Source organism: Octopus bimaculoides, chromosome 4 (genome assembly GCF_046866305.1).
Source record: "Octopus bimaculoides isolate indiv1 chromosome 4, ASM4686630v1, whole genome shotgun sequence".
Classification (NCBI taxonomy): domain Eukaryota; kingdom Metazoa; phylum Mollusca; class Cephalopoda; order Octopoda; family Octopodidae; genus Octopus; species Octopus bimaculoides.
Genome location: NC_142931.1, coordinates 53,704,513 through 53,723,727, shown reverse-complemented (window position 1 = coordinate 53,723,727; position 19,215 = coordinate 53,704,513). Strand labels below are relative to the sequence as shown.

The 19,215-nt window shown below is 34.5% G+C and overlaps 1 protein-coding gene across 16 annotated transcripts in view; it reads left to right on the top strand.

Annotated features, from left to right (window-relative positions):
* LOC106871829 (prominin-1-A) overlaps nucleotides 1-19,215 on the top strand; it is a 173,933-nt gene that overhangs the window by 98,686 nt on the left and 56,032 nt on the right. For all 16 annotated transcript variants that reach the window (XM_089350770.1, XM_089350772.1, XM_089350766.1 and 13 more), the window contains exons 3-7: nucleotides 7,917-7,978; nucleotides 11,071-11,276; nucleotides 12,028-12,157; nucleotides 16,204-16,270; nucleotides 17,964-18,047. In XM_089350770.1, coding sequence (XP_089206896.1) covers nucleotides 7,917-7,978; nucleotides 11,071-11,276; nucleotides 12,028-12,157; nucleotides 16,204-16,270; nucleotides 17,964-18,047 — 549 coding nt within the window. The remainder of the gene's footprint in view (nucleotides 1-7,916; nucleotides 7,979-11,070; nucleotides 11,277-12,027; nucleotides 12,158-16,203; nucleotides 16,271-17,963; nucleotides 18,048-19,215) is intronic.

The window sequence follows — 19,215 nt, the reverse complement described above, 5'->3', positions numbered from 1 at the left end:
CCATTGTCCAATTTATACAATATAAGAAGATTTAGTAAGTTTTGTGTTAGATGTTGACCATATCTCTTAAGTATCTTTTGTCTTTTACTTGTTTTATTCATTAGACTGTGGCCATGCTGGGGCACTGCCTTAAAGGGTTTAGTCAAACAAATCAACTCCACTACTTAATTTTAAGCCTGGTACTTATTCTATCGGGCATTTTTTGCTAAACTGCTAAGTTATAGGGACATAAACAAACCAACATCAACTGTCAAGTGATATGGAGGAGCAAACATGATATCACGCACACATCCAATGGGCTTCTCTCAGTTTCTGTCAACCAAATCCTTTCACAAGGCTTTGGTTGATCCAGTGCTATAGTAGAAGACACTTGCCCAAGGTTTCATGCATTGGGACTGAACCTGAAACCATGTGATTGGGAAGTAAGCTTTTTACCACACAGCAATGCCTGCAGAAAGTATTTACTATTTGCTTTGACATTTGAAACTTTTGAAAAATGTTTTCCTTTTTAGTTTTCTAATCACCATAAAAATATTAAAATTTCTGTTGTGATTGTAATATTTTAGGCAACCTATGCTATCACACTGGATAAGTATAAGTGTAATTTATCAAGGCTTTTATCATTATCAGCTCTTAATTGGGTCAAAATTGTTCCCTCCAAAATCTGATACTTATTTCGCTGCTTGATATTTTTGCTTATAAATGTAATTATTATTGAGAAATAATTAAAATTCTTTACTAATTAGTGAATAAATATTTCCTTGGATTTTTGCACAAAATACTTAACTTTTAGATACAAGTTCCATTTTATCAAAGAATAAATGTTGAGGAAGCTTTTTTGCTTTAAAATGTTAATGGAATTTTGAAGACATACGCAAGTTTATGTAAGTCTGTAAAACAAAATGAGTGGGCCTCTGAAGTTGCTTAACCTGCCAGAAATAGCAGCTAAATTAATCTTGTTACACTATACTGTCTTAAAAATGGAAGGATGTAAAGACATAAATATGCCTTAGATACACTGTCCAGAAAAAAAGGAATGGCATAGTCACAACTGCAATGCTTTTGATTATAGATCTACTCAATCAAGAGTGTTGAGCATGCAGTGGGTGGGGCTAAACAACCGTGAAAATGTGGTTTAACCTTTTAGCATTCAGATTAGTCTGTCAAATGTAATATTTATTTATTTATCCATATTGTTTTCAATTAACCATGCGTTACCTTGTGGCTTTAAGATTTTGATATTATGATTGTCTATCTTGAGAATAAGATTGTAGTGTAGGGGCGAGAGGCCAGATTTGGCCGGTTTAAGCATAAAACGGGTAGGGTATTTGGGCTGGATATGGCTGGTTTAAATGCTAAAAGGTTAAGTAATTCTGATTGAAAACTCTGATATTTATGTTAGACATTTTTGTTAATGAGGTGAAAACAACTAGAGAGAACTGTTTTATGTCCATATTTTGGTGAAGATACTGTTTCATATTCAGTCGATATAGTTATCATTATCATCATTTTTATGTTCATTTTTTTTTTTCATACTGCCATAGTTTGGAGGAGATATTTTGTAACAGTATTCTATGGTTGAATAACCTTTCTGACATGAAACCTTGTTTTCAAACAGGGTACTTTATTCAACTGTCTTTGCAAGTGGCACTGCCAAACTGCAGGACATAAAAAAAACTGCTACTAAGGCTCTGTCAATGTGATGATAATCACATACACATACACACACACATAGAGTTCTAACAACTAATTTTTCTTCTCCCTTCTTGAATAAGACCAACTGAATTGGCTTCATTTTCTTTTGTTGTTGATAAATATATGAATTTTGTTATATTTAGAGATAGTAATTTTTTTTTTTTTTTTTGCTAAATAAACAAACACTGTATATTTGTCCTTCACTTCAGTTTTATTATTGTTCTTATTTTAATGTGCTTTGTCTGAAATCTTTCCTACCACATCCTGTGACCTCTTCAGTGACTCTTCATCCCACATGTCTCCTGTTCTGTTTAGTCTATTGACTAAAAATAAAAACAATAATAAAACTGAAGTGAAGAACTAATATATAGTGTGCATGTTTATTTGGCAAAAGAAAAAGAAAAGGGGACCATCCTGAAATATAACAATATGTTTCAATACACGATTTCATATCAGGAATATTGCAAAGCAAATACATAAAGATATATAAACTTTGATGAATTGAAAGTCAAGTATTTTACTCTTTTGGATATAAAGCTTTGACACAGTTTGGTTCTGTACCGTCTTCCAACATACTGTATAGTAATTACCTTTTACTTGTTTCAGTTATTTGACTGCAGCCATGCTGGAGCACCACCTTGAAAGGTTTTAGTTAAACAAATTGACCTCAGAACTTATTTTTTAAGCCAAGTACTTATTTTATCAGTATCTTTTGCTGAACCACTAGATTATGAGGACATAAACACTTTAACACTAGTTGTCAATCAGTGACAAACAGAGACACACACACATGTATATATACACACAACGAGCTTCTTTCAGTTTTTGTCTACCAAATCCACTCTCAAAACTTTGGTCAGTCCAAGTTTGTAGTGGAAGACACTTGCCCAAGGTGCCACACAGTGGGACTGAGCCCAGAACCATGTGGTTAAGAAGCTAGCTTCTTACCACACAGCCATGCCTGTGCCTATTACATTATTTTTCTATATTATTACATATTATAATCCTATATTATCATCTACTGTTTTGTTTACCTGTTAGTAAAACCTATTTATGCTTACATCTCCAGTTTACATAAAGAATCTGTTTACAACATTCAAGTTCTGTTTGTTTCTCTTTCTCTCTCTCTCCTCAATTCATCTGCCTATCTATAAGTGGTTTTGTAATTTGTGTGAATTGTTAGAGATTTCTATTTTACAGTAAGCATTCCTCCTTTATTTGTACGAAGCTGTAATATTTTCCAATGAAGCACTTTGTCTGGAACATTAACGTTTTCCTCCATTTATACACCTCATTTTCTCTTTTTTCTTCCTCCTTTTATTATGTCAACTTTAAGCTGATTATAATCACCATCTAGAATTTGTGAGTATATACTTCAGTATGAAGTGATCCCTAATTTCAACTTGGTAGTTATCATGTTAGACTTTAAAATTAAAACCAGTGATCTCATTTATATGGCAATTTCCCAGAAGTCTTTGAATTTCATTTATATTGCTAGGGCAGATCAAATGAATCATTAATTATAATTGTGATACTGTATGGTAATAACATTTGTTTACATTTTGTCAGCTCTGATTGAGTGGATTCTAACCATGTCCATCCATCTTTTCAAACTACGTTATCCAATATGTCCTACCATTTTTGAAAAGACATCTTTTTTTTAGTGAGACAACTATAGAAATACTTAGCTAGAACCAAACCACTCTGTTTTGTTGTCAACCTGTCAGAGTCTCATACTGGTGAACTTAGACAAATGGCTTGTGATAGCTACACAAGCAGTGTAAAGAGGGGTTGTCAGCAAGGTGAGTGTTAGTCAAGAGTTTAGCAAATATTTTACTGTTCCAGCTGTATACATCAAATCTTGATTATCAGCCCCATATCTGCTTATTATAGCTCTCAAGGCCAAAACAGAGAAATTCTAAGAATAGTTCATAGGAACTCCTAATAACCTGGTTCTCATAGCTGACTCTGTCAAAGATGTAGAGAGGAAATTGCAAATTTTGAAACAAAACTTAGAATTGAAAGGCCTCAAAGTAAATCCAGCAAAAAATAAGATTTTAATTTGATGAACTGTAACGCTATTGGATAAGTGGTTGTGTTTGACATGTAAAAAAGTTGTTGTTAGAAGTTTCATTTATTGCTAGTTGTCACTCTTTTTTTTTTTTTTTTATACTCCTGTATCACTCGTTATAGGTGAAGGCATATGGCTTAGTGATTAGGGTATTTGGCTCATGACTGCAAGGTTGTGAGTTCAAATCCCAGCGGCTTTTTGTGTCCTTGAGCAAGACACTTTATTTCACATTGCTCCAGGCCACTCAGCTGACAAAAATGAGTAGTACCTCTATTTCAAAGGGTCAGCCTTGTCACACTCTGTCACACTGAATCTCCTTGAATACTATGTTAAGGGTACACATGTGGTGTGCCAGGCCTCATGCATGTTAATTTCATGAGCAGGCTGTTCTGTTGAGCAGATCAACTGAAACCCTTGTTGTCATAACTAACGGAGTGCCATCATTCATTGATTCTGTCTCTCTTTCACAATCACCCAAAAATAAAGTAGAAAACAGTTGGGATAACAAGAACCAAGTTCATAAATTATGTATAATTTCATTGTCTCTTCAAATAAAAAGAAATTAAATCAGAAATATTTATATTGTCTAAGTTATGTTGCTAAAAAAGGAAAAGAGAGTATCTTAGTGAATTTTGATGTATGTTTTATTTATACACACATTTGGTATATTTATGTATGTGTATGTATAAAGAACAAGTATGGTAGTCATTTCCAAACCATGTGGTTTTTGGCTCAATCTGTGTGGCACCTGGATCAAATGTCTTCCTCTTTCACCTCTCCAGACCAACCAAAGCCTTAAAATTAGATTTGGTGGACAAAAACTGAAAAGAGGTGTGTATGTGTGTGTGTTCATTCATGTATGTCTGTGTTTACATTTGTTCCTCTGGAAATTGCTGAGCTACAAGTAATGACATTCTTGGCATTTCCTCTATCAATAAATTGTCTGCTAGCTTTGCATCATCAAAGACATTCCTCAAGTACAGGAATAAGAAATCCTGTACTTGAAAGACAGAAATGGGTTAGCTAGAGGAAGTCATCTGGCTGTAAAGCAGTGCCTCAATTAACTCCCTACCAAGCTAGAATTAGCATTGAAAATAGACATGAAATGAATAAATGCATGAGTATACAGGCATCCCTTAAGTTACAGAAGTATTGCATTCTTGAAAATTTTGCTGTAATATGGAATTCCATGAAGTGGGAAGTATTTCCCATTAATTTTCATTAACAATGTAGTTAATAGGAAATATCTCTCACTTTATGAAATTCCATGTTATGGCAAGATTTTCAGGAATGCAATATTTCCATAATGTGAAGGATGCTTTGTGTGTGTAATATGACTAGTGACCAAGACCTTTGGCAATATGCTGTGCTTGAGAAGACATGTCAAGCTAAGTGAAATCATAGTCATGGCCAATGCCATTGTTACAAAACTGACACATAAAAAGCACCTGGTGTTGCATAACTAGCACCCATACTGGTGCCACATAAAACTACCCATTACACTCTTGGAGTGGTTGGCATTAGGAAGGGCATCCACCTGTAGAAACCATGCCAAATCAGACTGGAGTCAGGTGCATTTCCCCAGCTTGCCAGCTCTGGTCAAGCCATCCAACCCATGCCAGCATGAACAAGAGATTAAATGATGATATCTATATATATATATATATATATATATATATATATATATATGCGAGAAAAAATAAATACAAAAAAGGTGGGGTTTTTTGTATGATTGTGTATAGAGGAATATATTATTTTGTTTAAAAGAGTTCCAACACTGTCTGTTTTTATGTTTTATTTATATTCCTGCAGAACTAATGTGGGGTATAGAATATGGAATATACAATATATAATATAATATACAATATACAATATAAAATAAAATAAAATAAAATAAAAATGGATGGCACCATGAAAGAAAGTATTGAATGTAGATGAAATAATGAGTGTTCAATATAAAGGATCAAATATATAAATATAAATATATAAAGGCGACTCGAGTTTCAGGGCTATTTCCCTTCGTCATGGCCGGTATGACAGACTTTAACAGACTGTAATAAGTTGGCTGGTTTTCTGTCTTTTATACCAATTCCTTTGGACGGCAGCAGTAGGTGTTTGGCTATTTTTAGAATTGATGTCAAATCTATTTTTAGAAATGATGATATTTTAATTTATTGTTTTGTGTGGGTTGTAGGGATAAGATTTTTAAACCCCAGTAGGTGTTTGGCTGTTCTTAGAAATGATGCCAAATCTATTTATAGAAATGATGATATCTGAGAGATTTTTTGTGTTTTGGTTACAGGGATAAGATTTTTAAACCCCAAGTAAGATGGATTTAATCATTGTTTGTTAAGAGTGGGTTTGAATTTCTTAATAAAGTCCTTTTCTTTGCATTTTCTTTCAATTTCATTCCGGTTGTAAAGTTTATGGAATGGAAATATAATAAAAGTTTGATGACCACATGTTGCTAGATGGTTACTCAGTGGTATTTGGCGGACTTCTGGGTTTTTAATCTGTTGTCGATGTACCCGTGAGCGTTCCGATAGTGCATTACCTGTCTGGCCAACGTACAATTCTTCACAATTAGGGCATTTGATGCAGTAGATTAGATTTCTACTTTTGCAGTTCATGTTCGCATTGGCGAATATTTTCCCTGTTTTTGTGTTCATATATGGGCCGGTATGGATTGATCGGCATGTGCCGCATCGGCTATCATTGCATTTGGATACAGTGAATGTTTGATTTTTGTTGCTGAGGTCAAACCTTGCCTTTGTTAATAGTTTTTTCAAGTTTTTAGGTTGTCTCTTACTGAGAATTATATTTTGATCTGTAATGATATTTCTCAATTCCTTACTTTGTGCAAGGATCGGTAAGTTCGCTTTGGCGATATTAAAGATGTTCTGGTGGCATGGATTTTGTGTTACTATAAATGGAATGATCTTTTCCTGTTTGTCTTTTCTTTGCGGTGTCCTCAGTTGTTGTATGGGTATTTTCGAAGCCCGCTGAATACCATTTTCTATGAGTCATGATGGGTATTTTTGCTTTACCAGAAATTCTTTCAGTTCCATCAGGCGTTGATTTCTGGTCTCTATATCCTCTACAATAGTACATATTCTCCTGGCTAGGCAGTATGGTATGTTGCGTTTTGTATGGGGTGGATGGCATGATTTAAAGTTCAAGTATTGGTGTGTGTCTGTGTGTTTGTAATATATATCTGTGGTAATGGCGGTGTTCTTTTTAATTACCATTATATCTAGAAATGGTAATTTTCTACTGTTCATCTCCTTTATATATGTGTGTGTGTTATATATCTTGTTTCAGTTATTGGTCTGGGGTGCCGGTGTTTCTCCTTTCCCTACTCACTGTCTTTGGCAACTGACATTTTTATAGAGAACCCATTTCTCGTCACCAGTCACTATTCGGTTCAAAAAAAGGTTCATTAGTGATATGTGACAGCAAAGAAGAGCACACATTCACTCTCTGTGCGCGATTAGACTTGGAAAGTTTGTGAGGAACCCATTGACCCAATTTGCTGACTTTTCTGATGGCACACAGGTACTGTTGAATGGTTGAATAACCAAATCCAAGCTTCTCTGCTAGTTCCTCAACAGTTGCAATGGGATTTTGTTTCACCAGAGTTTACAGAACGTCCTCGTCGAACTCTACAGATCTTCCTGGATGAGGTTCATCTTCTAGGCTGTAGTTTCTAGCTTGGAATTTCTGGAACCACCATTGACACTGAGTTACACTTATTGTCCAATCCCCATAAATTACATTAATATTCCTTACACTTTCTGTTGCATTGTTGCAAAATATGCTGAATATGTTCCTTCATCACTTCCATTATAATTTTGAAAAAATAACTGTCAGTAACTCTTCAGAACTTGCACTAAAAATAAGGACTAGGTAAAATTACTACCTGCTTTTGTAGCAAGTTGATGCAGGTAATTTATCCTGTCCCCCTCTGACTTTTAGTTCATGCAATTGAAAAAACCGCATTATTTATGGGATGACCCAATATTTGTGTTCTTTAGCTTATTACTCCCTCATATCTATACATCTGTGTTTGTATCGACCTAAGCAAGGTTTATCTTCATCCTTTGCATATTTGCTTTGATAATCATTTTGTTATTGACTTTTTTTTTTCCAGATGTGTATAGACTTGCAAGTGATAATGACTACCAAACTAAAGAATCGAACGATGTGAAGAAAGTAAGTTGGTCTTTTCTAATGGATGGAAATATGCTTTACAATAATTTATAATTTATTCTCCATTCCCTTCCCTCATAAACAATATTTTTCTCTTTCATGAAGTCTATTTTCTAATTAGCTTAACTGGGAACTATTTATATCCTTTATTTCACAATTAATAGAGTGTTATTTGAGATCATTATCGGCTGTAGATATCCTATTTAGTAATTTATGTAGATTGTAGAAGAAACCACTTTCTGGTTAGGTGGTGTTTCTTAGTTGATGCAGTTGTGTGTGTGTGTGTGTGTGTGTGTGTGTGTGTGTGTGTGTGTGTGTGTGTGTGTGTGTGTGTGTGTGCTGATACACTTTTGGGAAAAATGTGAATTCTTTGTTTGACTCCTGAAATGCCAAGTTAAGAAGAAAACAATAATTTTTATGCAATTTTGAAAGCCCCGAAGCCATATGGGGACTTAAATTATTATCTGTGTTTGTGTGTAACTGAATATTTCCCAAACTAGATCATGACCTTCATATTGTGTTTAACGAGATGCAATAATTTTGGTATAAAAATTAGTAAACAATGAGACATAGAGCTGAATGTTTTAAGTTTCATGCTTTTTCACAACAATACCTCTAGATTGCTTTTTTCCTAATGATTGCTGAAGGAGTCATGAAACTTAAGCCTCTTGGTGTGGGTAATCTATATTACTAAAATAGCATTGTGTATGAGAGTGGTAGGATCCCCAAGGAATCAAATAATATAATGTATTATTAAATCAACATACCATTTTCCGTATGACAGCAAGCTAACAGATTTTTTAATTTTTTTTTTATCGAGTAATTACTGTTCATATAAAAATAGTTAAGTATCCTATTTTATATGTAAAGGATTTTTTTTTTTTTGCTTCCCAACCACATTGTTTCAGGTTCAATCCCACTGTGTGGCACCTCGGGGAAGTGTTTTATGCTATAGCCTCAAGCTGACCAAAACCTTGTGAGTGAATTTGGTAGATGGAAACTGAAAGAAGCCCGTTTATGTATATATATAATATATATATATATGTGTGTGTGTGTGTGTGTGTGTGTGTGTGTGTGTGTATATATATATATATATATATATATATATATATATATATATATTGATTGTGTGTATGTATGTCTGTGTCCCCTGCCACCACTTGACAACAACCAGTGCTGGTGTGTTTACATTGCTGTAACCTAGTGGTTCAGTAAAAGTGACCAATAGAATAAGTACTGGAATCAGTTCATTCAAATAAAAGATTCTCCAAAGTGGTGCCCCAGCATGGTCACAGTCTACCAACTGAAACAAAAGATAAAAGATCATCTGATGCATGTAGATGCATGTTTCAAAAGGCATTGTAGCTCATTAGTATAGCTCATGGACAAGTACACCCATATTAGAGAATTTAAGTCAAAGTTAAGCTTTGCAAAGTTGTAAAATACTTGTATACAGAGAAAATAAAAATGAAGAATCAAATATGAATGCAATTAACTGCAGAAAGCTGTGGCTGCAATTTGGTTTCAAATATAGTGCATAGATATGATGAGTTCAAGTTGATGTGTTTTACCTCAGCATTTTCTTAGCAGTATCATAGCCTCCCTTCCACCTCCCAGGCAGATCAATGCACTTGGTTCTATAGTATTTATTCACTGCAAGCTCTAGCATGAAAGATTGGTGCTCCATTGATTACAATGATGAGGGTTCCAGTTGATCTGATCAACAAAACAACCTGCTTGTGAAATTAATGTGCAAGTGGCTGAGCACTCCACAGACTAGCATACCCTTAGCATGTAATTCTCAGAGAGATTCAGTATGACACAGAATGCAACAAGGCTGGTCCTTTGAAATACAAGTACAACTCAGTTTTGTCAGCTGAATGGACTGGAATAAAGAGAAATGCAGTGTCTTGCTCAACAACACAATGCGCCATCGGGAATCGAACTCATGACCTTATGATCATGAACCGAATACCCTAACCATTTAGCCATGCATTATCACATGTAACTTATGTAGTGTATGCGTGCGAGTAGATGTAATCACCTTACCTCGGTTTTCCTTCCTCGACTGCAAGTCTGTCTTGCGGTATCCGATCCTCGCGGCTCGCCCCGACCCGAAGAACACTAAGAATAGCAGCTGCTTCTCCCAAATGTAGACAATCGCTTGGCACGTCCTCTCCTGACAACAACCCCGTTCGAAAAGGGCACGAAATCCCGATCGAGGCTCCCTCTGCCCTTCTTTCTCTTCCGGTCAACTTGCCCTTCCGGTCAACTCCCCAGTCACTGACGTCATACCACAGCTTACATAAATGAAAATTGGGTAACGATGCCTTGAGATGCCATTGTTTCACCAACCAACTAGACTGTTGTTTGCCTCTGATCAGTGGCTTTTGCCCCAATTCACATCTACAGCCATTGAAGTGCATTATCTTACATTTACATGAACAGACCCTGACACTTCTATAGAATCTGTTGTATGAGTGTTTCAGCACTTACATATCATGTATCATCTTACTTAGCAACTGTGATGTACCAACTTGAGTTTGGTCATTATTTCCCATCTAGGTTACAGATGGGAGAATCCCATCTGTAACTTAGAGTCACTGACATACTATCTCTGACTCTACCTTGGTGCTTTTATTATTTAAATACCTGATTCTATTGGATTCTGAAGATTTTATATATATAGAGAGAGAGAGGAGGGAGGGGGAGAGGTGTTTTAGTTGTTTGCTTTTTTTTAATCATTTTTAAAATCATTTGTCATCATCATTAATGGACAACAACTTCTGCCTAGTGAATTGAAAATGAGAGTACTTGTAAATAATTTATTTAATATATGTATTTTACAATTTGTCTTTGTCTTGCATGTGTGTGTGTATATATATAATCAGGACCTTAAAAGGTAAAATATTTTTGAAGTTAGATTTACTTTTGAAGAAATTCTGAAATGAAGTGAAGGAAACTGAGAAATGTGTAGAGATGAAACGAGAGAAAATGATTATGTAAAGATGAATTGAAAGGTAAAAGAGTGATCATATTTTGATATGATTTAAATAATAATATTAAATTATTTTATACATATTTTATCATTGCAGATAGTACTGTATTTCATTGGTTATTCAATCTGTGTTGTCATTGGACTTATCTTCATTATATTAATACCCCTTATTGGCTGTTGTCTCTGCTGTTGTCGATGCTGTAACCGATGTGGAGGACGACACATGAAATATGATCCCAAAAATGCCCGGTATAAAAGAAGAACTTATGTTACGTGTTTGGTCATTTTGAATACAATCATATTGTTAGTATAATTCTTTTCACAATTTCATTTTTGATTTTATAGACCGAGTGTAATCTTTTACTAACTTAACAATCATGGATAATTCAAAGTTTCATAGCTGTAAAACTGGAATACTTTGGATTTATCTATTATGTCCAAGTTGTTTCAGTCATTGCAATGTGGTCAACTTTTTAGTGAAATGAGTTAATCCCAGTACTTGTTTTTAAGCCTCATACTTATTTTGTGGGTCTCTTTTGCTGAAGCACTAAGTTATGGGGATGTAAACAAACCAACACTGGTTATCAAGTAGTGGTGACAGACAGACATACATACAATACACACACAGACACACATACACACAATGGGTTTCTTACAGTTCTCTCTACCAAATACTCTCTTACAAGACTTTGGTCAGCCCAGAAGACGCTTACCCAATGTGCTACACAGTAAGACTGTACTTCCTTTAACCACGTGGTTGGGAAGCAAACTTCTTACCACACAGCCATGCCTGTACCTATAAAATAGTCAAAGGTTACCTGTGGGGAACTTAGTCAGCAGTAAAAACTATCTCTATACCATGTTATAACATCAATGATTGAAGGAAATTTCCATTTGGACCTGACCATGATTATCTTAGTAAAAGCTGAGATTCTCTTTTATGAAACTAGTGATAATTATGAATTCTTTTTTATTGAAAATGTACAATATAACTTATACTAATACAGTTTTTTTTTCTTTTTTTTTTTTTGAAAATAAAAAAATTCTATTTCAGATTTGCTGTTGTCTGTACCTTTATAACAAATGAACTCTATAAAAAAAGTTTTATTGATAACTCTGGAGTTGTTCAAGATCTCTCCAAAAGAACAAAGACACTGCAGTCTTATATGGATCAATCAATTAGAGTAAGTTTTATTTTTTTCCTATTTTTGATATTTAGTGTTTCTTCAGCTTTGTCTCATTTTTTTAAAACGAATAATTAACTTTGTTACACTAACCATTTCCCTACACTCCTTATTCAAATTTTGACTATTTTCTTCTAAAATAAACATGCAAAAAAAAATAATACTCATTATTGTAAGATTCAACTTAGTTGTTTAGTTGGTATAAATGTTAAACAATAATGGTTTATGTTTTCCTTAGATAAGTTTTAAGTATAATACATACACTAGTTTATCTACTCAGGGGACCTTTCAAGGTTCAATTTTTTATATGGTTATCAGTCTTTAGTCAATGACAGTTTCTCATTCAGCTGCTTTGACTACATCCATATCAACTCTGCCTTGCTATTTGATAAAATAAATTCAGATAACTTTTAAACATGATATACCCACTGAAATCTGTCAAAACCATATGTTGTTATAACTTCATAAAGGTGTGGTTGCAAAATTTTGTCAATCTTTCTTGACAAACCGATCAACCTGTCATTTTAACTTTTCATTTTGTCATTGTCAATGGTTTCTTTCTTTTCCTTTATGTTGTAATGTTCCAACTGACTAAAAACTCTGGTGTGGTGAAGCTTCAGTTTGCATAAATTCCCATTTTCCTTTATTGTTGATTGCTCCATAAAAGGGAGCATAAAAATTGCTCATCAATAATTTTTTTTGTATAGTGGCACACAGAAACACGCACACACACACACACACACACACAAGAATTATCAGAAATATCAAGTAGAATTTGGCTTACAAATTTATATCAGTCTGTAGGTTGTTGAATAAATCTACATGTTGATTTTACACACACACACACACACACACACACACACACACACACACACACACACACACACACACACACACACACACACACACACACACACACACACACACACACACACACACACACACACACACACACACACACACACACACACACACACACACACACACACACACACACACACACACACACACACACACACACACACACACACACACACACACACACACACACACACACACACACACACACACACACACACAAAGAGAATTAGAATTGATAATCCTTTATCTGATGTTAAAAATACCCAACTTTTATTGAGTTGGAGAAGTGCCACAAATGAAGAACTTCAGAAATCACTTGGAAAGGTTTTTAAAAAATAGGTCAGGGTGTAAAGGGAGCATAAAACAAAAGTGTAAAAAGTAAAGGTGTTGTATAAAGCCATTGGTACCAAATTTATATAAAACTGCTTTCACTGTATAAGCCATATTATAAAATGTGAATGACTTACACAGGGTCCCATGCCGAAGCTGCCCCAGTTTACAGATGTAAATAAATATTCTGAAATATAAAACATTTTGTGACCCAAATACATTGGATCAATGCTTATTAACTTTGTGTGTATGGGTGTGCCTGTGTTAGGGTGGTGGTTTTACAAAGATATATAAGCATGACTGTATGGTCTTAGGTTCAGTCCCATTGCATGACACTTAGTTGGGCAGGTGTCTTCTACTATAGCCCTGGGCCAACCAATGGGAGACAAAAACTGTGTGGATGTTTGTGTGTGTGTCTTTGTCCTCCCACCATTCTTGACAACTGATGTTGGTTTGTTTATGTCCCCATAACTTATTGATTTGGCAAAAGAGACCAATAGAATAAGTCCCAGACTTTAAAAAATAATAAATACTGGGGTCAATTTGTTTGACTAAACTCTTTGAGTCAGAGTCCCAAAATGGCTGCATTCCATTGAATGACGTAAGTAAAGTGATAAACAGATTTACTATTTCACTTCTTTATGCTAACGATCCCATTAAGTCTTTTTCCATTTAGAATATTGTTCTGAAACATTAGGCCAAAGTTATTTCTTGCTAATATAAGATACAAAGAGGGTGGCAAGCTGGTACAACCATTAGCATGTGAGGCAAATGCATAATAGCATTTTGTCCATCTACATTTTGAGTTCAAATTCTGTTGAGATCGACTTTGCCTTTTATCCTTTTGGGGTTGATAAAATTTGTACCAGTTGATCACTGGGGTTGATGTTATGGAGTTACTTCATCCTCTGGAATTGCTGGCCTTGTGCCAAAATTTGAAACCACTGTTAGCTATAAAGCAAATGTTGATATTGTTGCTGTGTAGTCTGAGATCTGCCTTGCTCATGCAGTCCTATGATCACAAGTATTCTCACAATGACCCTGCCATATTTTTGCGGGGAGACACTTAGGACTTCATTTTAAATGGATCCTTTCTTTTTAAAGGTAGTAGGGTGTGGTCTGAGAAAGATTTAACTGCTGTTTCTGAAGGTTTGAGCAACTACTTAAAGGCTCTCTCATAATCTGAATGTTTAGCATGTTTGCTGGAGCTGTAGATTTGAATCTAAAGTTGTAATTCTCTCTCTCTCTCTCTCTCTCTCTCTCTCTCTCTCTCTCTCTCTCTCTCTCTCACTATATATATATATATATATATATATATATATATATATATATATATATATATATATATATAGGCAAAACAAAAAGCAGGAAAAACAACAAAAATCAAAGGACATAAACAGTGAATGTATTAGGTTAACAGAGAAAGTTTAAGATGGAGGAAAGAGCGGGTGTGATGGTTCAAGTATGGCTCTTTGTTGGATAGAGGTAAAAGTCTGGAGAGAAGGGAAAAGAATAGTCTGAGAAGGGTATAGAATTTTATTTCTCTTTCTGTTCAGCTTGTATATATGTTCTTGTTTATAATTTTATTGATATGGTCTTTTCATTTCTTGTAATGAGCAATGACTTTCAGTAGCAGGGATAAATAGCTATATAAAATTAACTCTTTAAGTTTCATTAGGAGGTCTGCTAGTTCATTATACACCCTTTATTCCATATTATTATAATTATTCCATAATTATATATAATGATGATCAGAGGGATGGTTCCTGTTATTGCCCATAGATAAACATGAACAAAACTGTGAGTGTATAGTTAAGTAGTTTAGGTTTGTCATCAGCTATGTGTACTAATTTTAAGCAAAGTACACTTTATTTAACTTTTACTTGTTTCAGTCATTGGACTGCAGCCATGGGTTTAATTGAACAAATTGACCACAGTACTTTTAAATCTGCTAGTTATTCTATCAGTGAGACTGAACCCAAGACAGCATGGTTGAGAAGCAAGCTTCTCAACTACACAATCATGCCTGTGTCTATATTATTACTTATTATTTTTAAAAATAAAGTATTTTGGTTTAATTTGAGTGGTTCTGAGACTAACAAAGATCAGTTCCCTCACCAAAAAAATTAGTAAAATTTTTGCCCCCAAACTTTTTATTAATGAGAAAACAAAATAATTTTGCATTCATATTATTCCTTATTCATGATGGTTTTATTACTTTTATTAAATATTGCAATTTGCTTACTTTTTTCAACCTTCACTGCAACCCTCCCTATGAGAAACAATACCCCTCTTTCTCCTCCCCGACAAAAGATTGTGGCCCTTATCCAGTCTTAGAAATTATTCTTATTAATGACATTGTAGTGTAGTGTGAAACCTTCATCAAATCAAGTTGATATCCATTCACAGCCTTATTCATTCACTCATTTGAGAAAACCATAATCTCATTTCAACATTCATATAAATCTGAGCCTTTATATCTGTGCAAGAAATTTTTGTGGCAATAGATTCCCTGTAAACCAAGTTTGCAATCCAGTTTTGATTGTCAGATGGAGCTACTTGTGTTATTAATATAGGAACAGCATAATGGTCACAATTTCTTTCTCCCACTCCCCTCCGACCTGTTTAAACATTTATTTCATGCTAGTATAAGAAAACATTAAGTTATTGTAATTTGCATTTCAGTTATAAAGTGTCAGCCTTTTCCTTGCAAGTCCGCTAGTAATCTATTAACCACAATAAAATTTAAACTTTAAAGGTTTTATTAAAATGTCAGATGTACTTGTCTATTGAAGCCTGATCACATAATTGAGTTAACAGAAGCTAAAGGTTTTGGGGTTTCTTTTCATCAACAGGATATAAAATCTATTATTCAAACGGAAACTAAATCTTTGGAGAAAAATATATTAAAAGAAATTGATGGTAAGAAAAGTTTTAAATTTTTATGACAACTACAAATGCTGAAGGTTTTGTTCATTTCATTAATAGCCAGACATTAATAACTTATGTAGTGTTGGATTACATGTTACTTTAATCCTTTCATAATTTTTCCAAAATGTCTACCATTTATGCTATCAAAATCAAGTTCATATATCCTGGACTTCTGGCATTTCCTCATTATTTTACCATACACTTTACCATGTTTGATTTTAAAACATTTTTCTCTTTAAAGTAAATACTGGAGCATCAGATTAAGTGTCTTAAGTTTTGTACCCTTTCGCTATAAATTTCATGCTTATCAGAGGGTTAATAAAATAATTGCCAGCAAAGTACAAAGTTCACTTCAAAGGTAAAGTGTATCTGCTATTTTCTGCAGGTTAAACTACTACATAGAGGTTCTTATATTGGTTTGTTTAATGATCTAGTCATTTATATATGAGAGCACTGCTGAATATCTTGTCATCATGTAGTGTATCTGGTATAAGTAACCTTGGTAGAAATCATCCTTTTATCGTCTTGTTGATATGAACTTGAAAGAGAAGTATCCATATTGAAAATGTCTTAGCTCACATAAAGGGGAGCTAACTGACATATCTATCTTAGTTTGATAACCATTAAGAAATTACTGAAACGAGTTATCTTCAGACCAGATATCAGTCCTAGTGCTTCTAATGGTCTGGACTCCAATAGAGATAATCTGAGCCAGGTACTGTTGGTTAAATTGGCTGATGGATTAAATCTATGTATTTTAGTTATAGCCTGGCGAAATTGTTGTGAAGCTCACTTTCACAATCACTAAGTCCTGGCATCTTGGGTAAGTGTCTTTTACCATTGCCTCAGATTTTCCCAAACTTTATGAGTGAAATTGGACAGCCAGAAATTGTGTGGAAGACTGTTACATAGATTGTACATATAATGAAAATGTCCAGCTTTGTCACATTGTGTCCTGGTAATTCCACCTGAAAATTACATTAGCACTTAGATTACTCAGTCAAACATAATGCTTATTTATTCAAGTTAAAATAAACATAAAACAATGTGTGTGTGTGTTACTTGCATAATTGTCCTTATTTAGCTCTAGATAAGGCTCACTTGAGTGCACTTAAGATCAAAGGTATTCCAGCTGTGACCATCCTGGCTTTTTGTATGTCCAAGACTACATTGGGGAAGGTTTTAAATATACATATTTTCTGTTTTTCAAGATGGTAGGGTATGATTGGCGAAGATTTGGTTGCTATTTTTAGCAAATCAAACGCCTGTGTAGTGGCTCCCAGATATCTACCTAGTATTTCACGCTATGCAAAGTAGTCTCCCTTAGTAACATCTAAGCCAGTAATACTGTGTTCTTTAGTAATGGAAACAATATTTCACTAATGTTACAGTTAACTTTTCAAAATTATTTTCTTATGTAATTGCTTTTCTCTAGTAAGTTTCGTTTTGCATGTCTAAAACCTGTCTTGATGATTTTATAAAAATGTTTTTTTATTTAGTCCAGAGATATACAGGTTAGCCAAATGAAAAGTTATACAAATTTTTAGTACTTTAAAATAAATTGAAAGTACATCAAAATACATTGACATACAATTTAGAATAAATGAAATTGAAATGAAAATACTTTATATTCATTCATTTATTTAACAGGACCCTACTTAGACTTTATCTTTTTTATTATCAGATGCTGGTAACCACACTTTAGAATTGTTTGATAAAAGTATTAATGCTACTTCATTACTGAATAAAGTAGAAGTGTTTGGAGAAGGTAAGTGCTTGCCGTGTTATTAGATATTTTTGAGATAACATAGTAACCATACTTACTTCCATGTACTCATTTCTGCTGTTGAGCAGTTGGAAGATAAATTTTGCAATTATCTTTTATTGTTTATCTTACATTTGTTTTGGTCATTGGACTGTGGTCATGTTAGGGCACTGCCTTGAAGGGCTTTAGTCAAATGAATCATTCTCACATTTTTTTTTCTATTTTTTTTTTTAAGCCTGGTACTTATTCTATCAGCTGTTTTACGAAACTGCTAAGTTACATGAACACAAACAAACCAGCACCAGTTGTCAAGCAGTGGTAGAGTATAAACACACATACACACATGCACATTCACACACCGGGCTTCTTTCAGTTTCCATCTACCAGATCCATTCAGAAGGCTTTGGATGGCCAGGGGCTATAACAGAAGACACTTGCCTAAGATTCCATACAGTGGGATTGAGCCTGGAATTATCTGGTTGAGAAGCAGACTTCTTACTACACATCCATGACCTGTGCCTGTAATTAAGATAAATAACATATGGTTGGCACTCCGTCAGTTATGATGACGAGGGTTCCAGTTGATCCAATCAACGGAACAGCCTGCTCGTGAAATTAACATGCAAGTGGCTGAGCACTCCACAGACACGTGTACCCTTAACGTAGTTCTCGGGGAGATTCAGCGTGACAGAGTGTGACAAGGCTGACAGAAATAGGAAGAGAGAGTGAGAGAAAGTTGTGGTGAAAGAGTACAGCAGGGTTCACCACCATCCCCTGCCGGAGCCTTGTGGAGCTTTAGGTGTTTTCGCTCAATAAACACTCACAACGCCCGGTCTGGGAATCGAAACCGCGATCCTACGACCCTACCCTAACCACTCTGCCATTTCGCCTCCAAATAACGTATAGATAAACACATATAAACACAATTTAGTTTTCTGTGAAGCTGTTTTGAATTATAACCAATCTATGACACTAGATTATAGCACAGTAACTCATTCACATTAAAATTTTAATATGTCTACATCTACTCTAGTCTGTGAACTAGCAGAATCATTAGCACACCAGGTAAAATGATCAGCACTATTTGCTTGTCTTTACATTCTGAGTTCAACTTTGCCTTTCATCTTTTTAGGGTCAATAAGTACCAGTTGAGCCCTGGGGTTGATGTAAT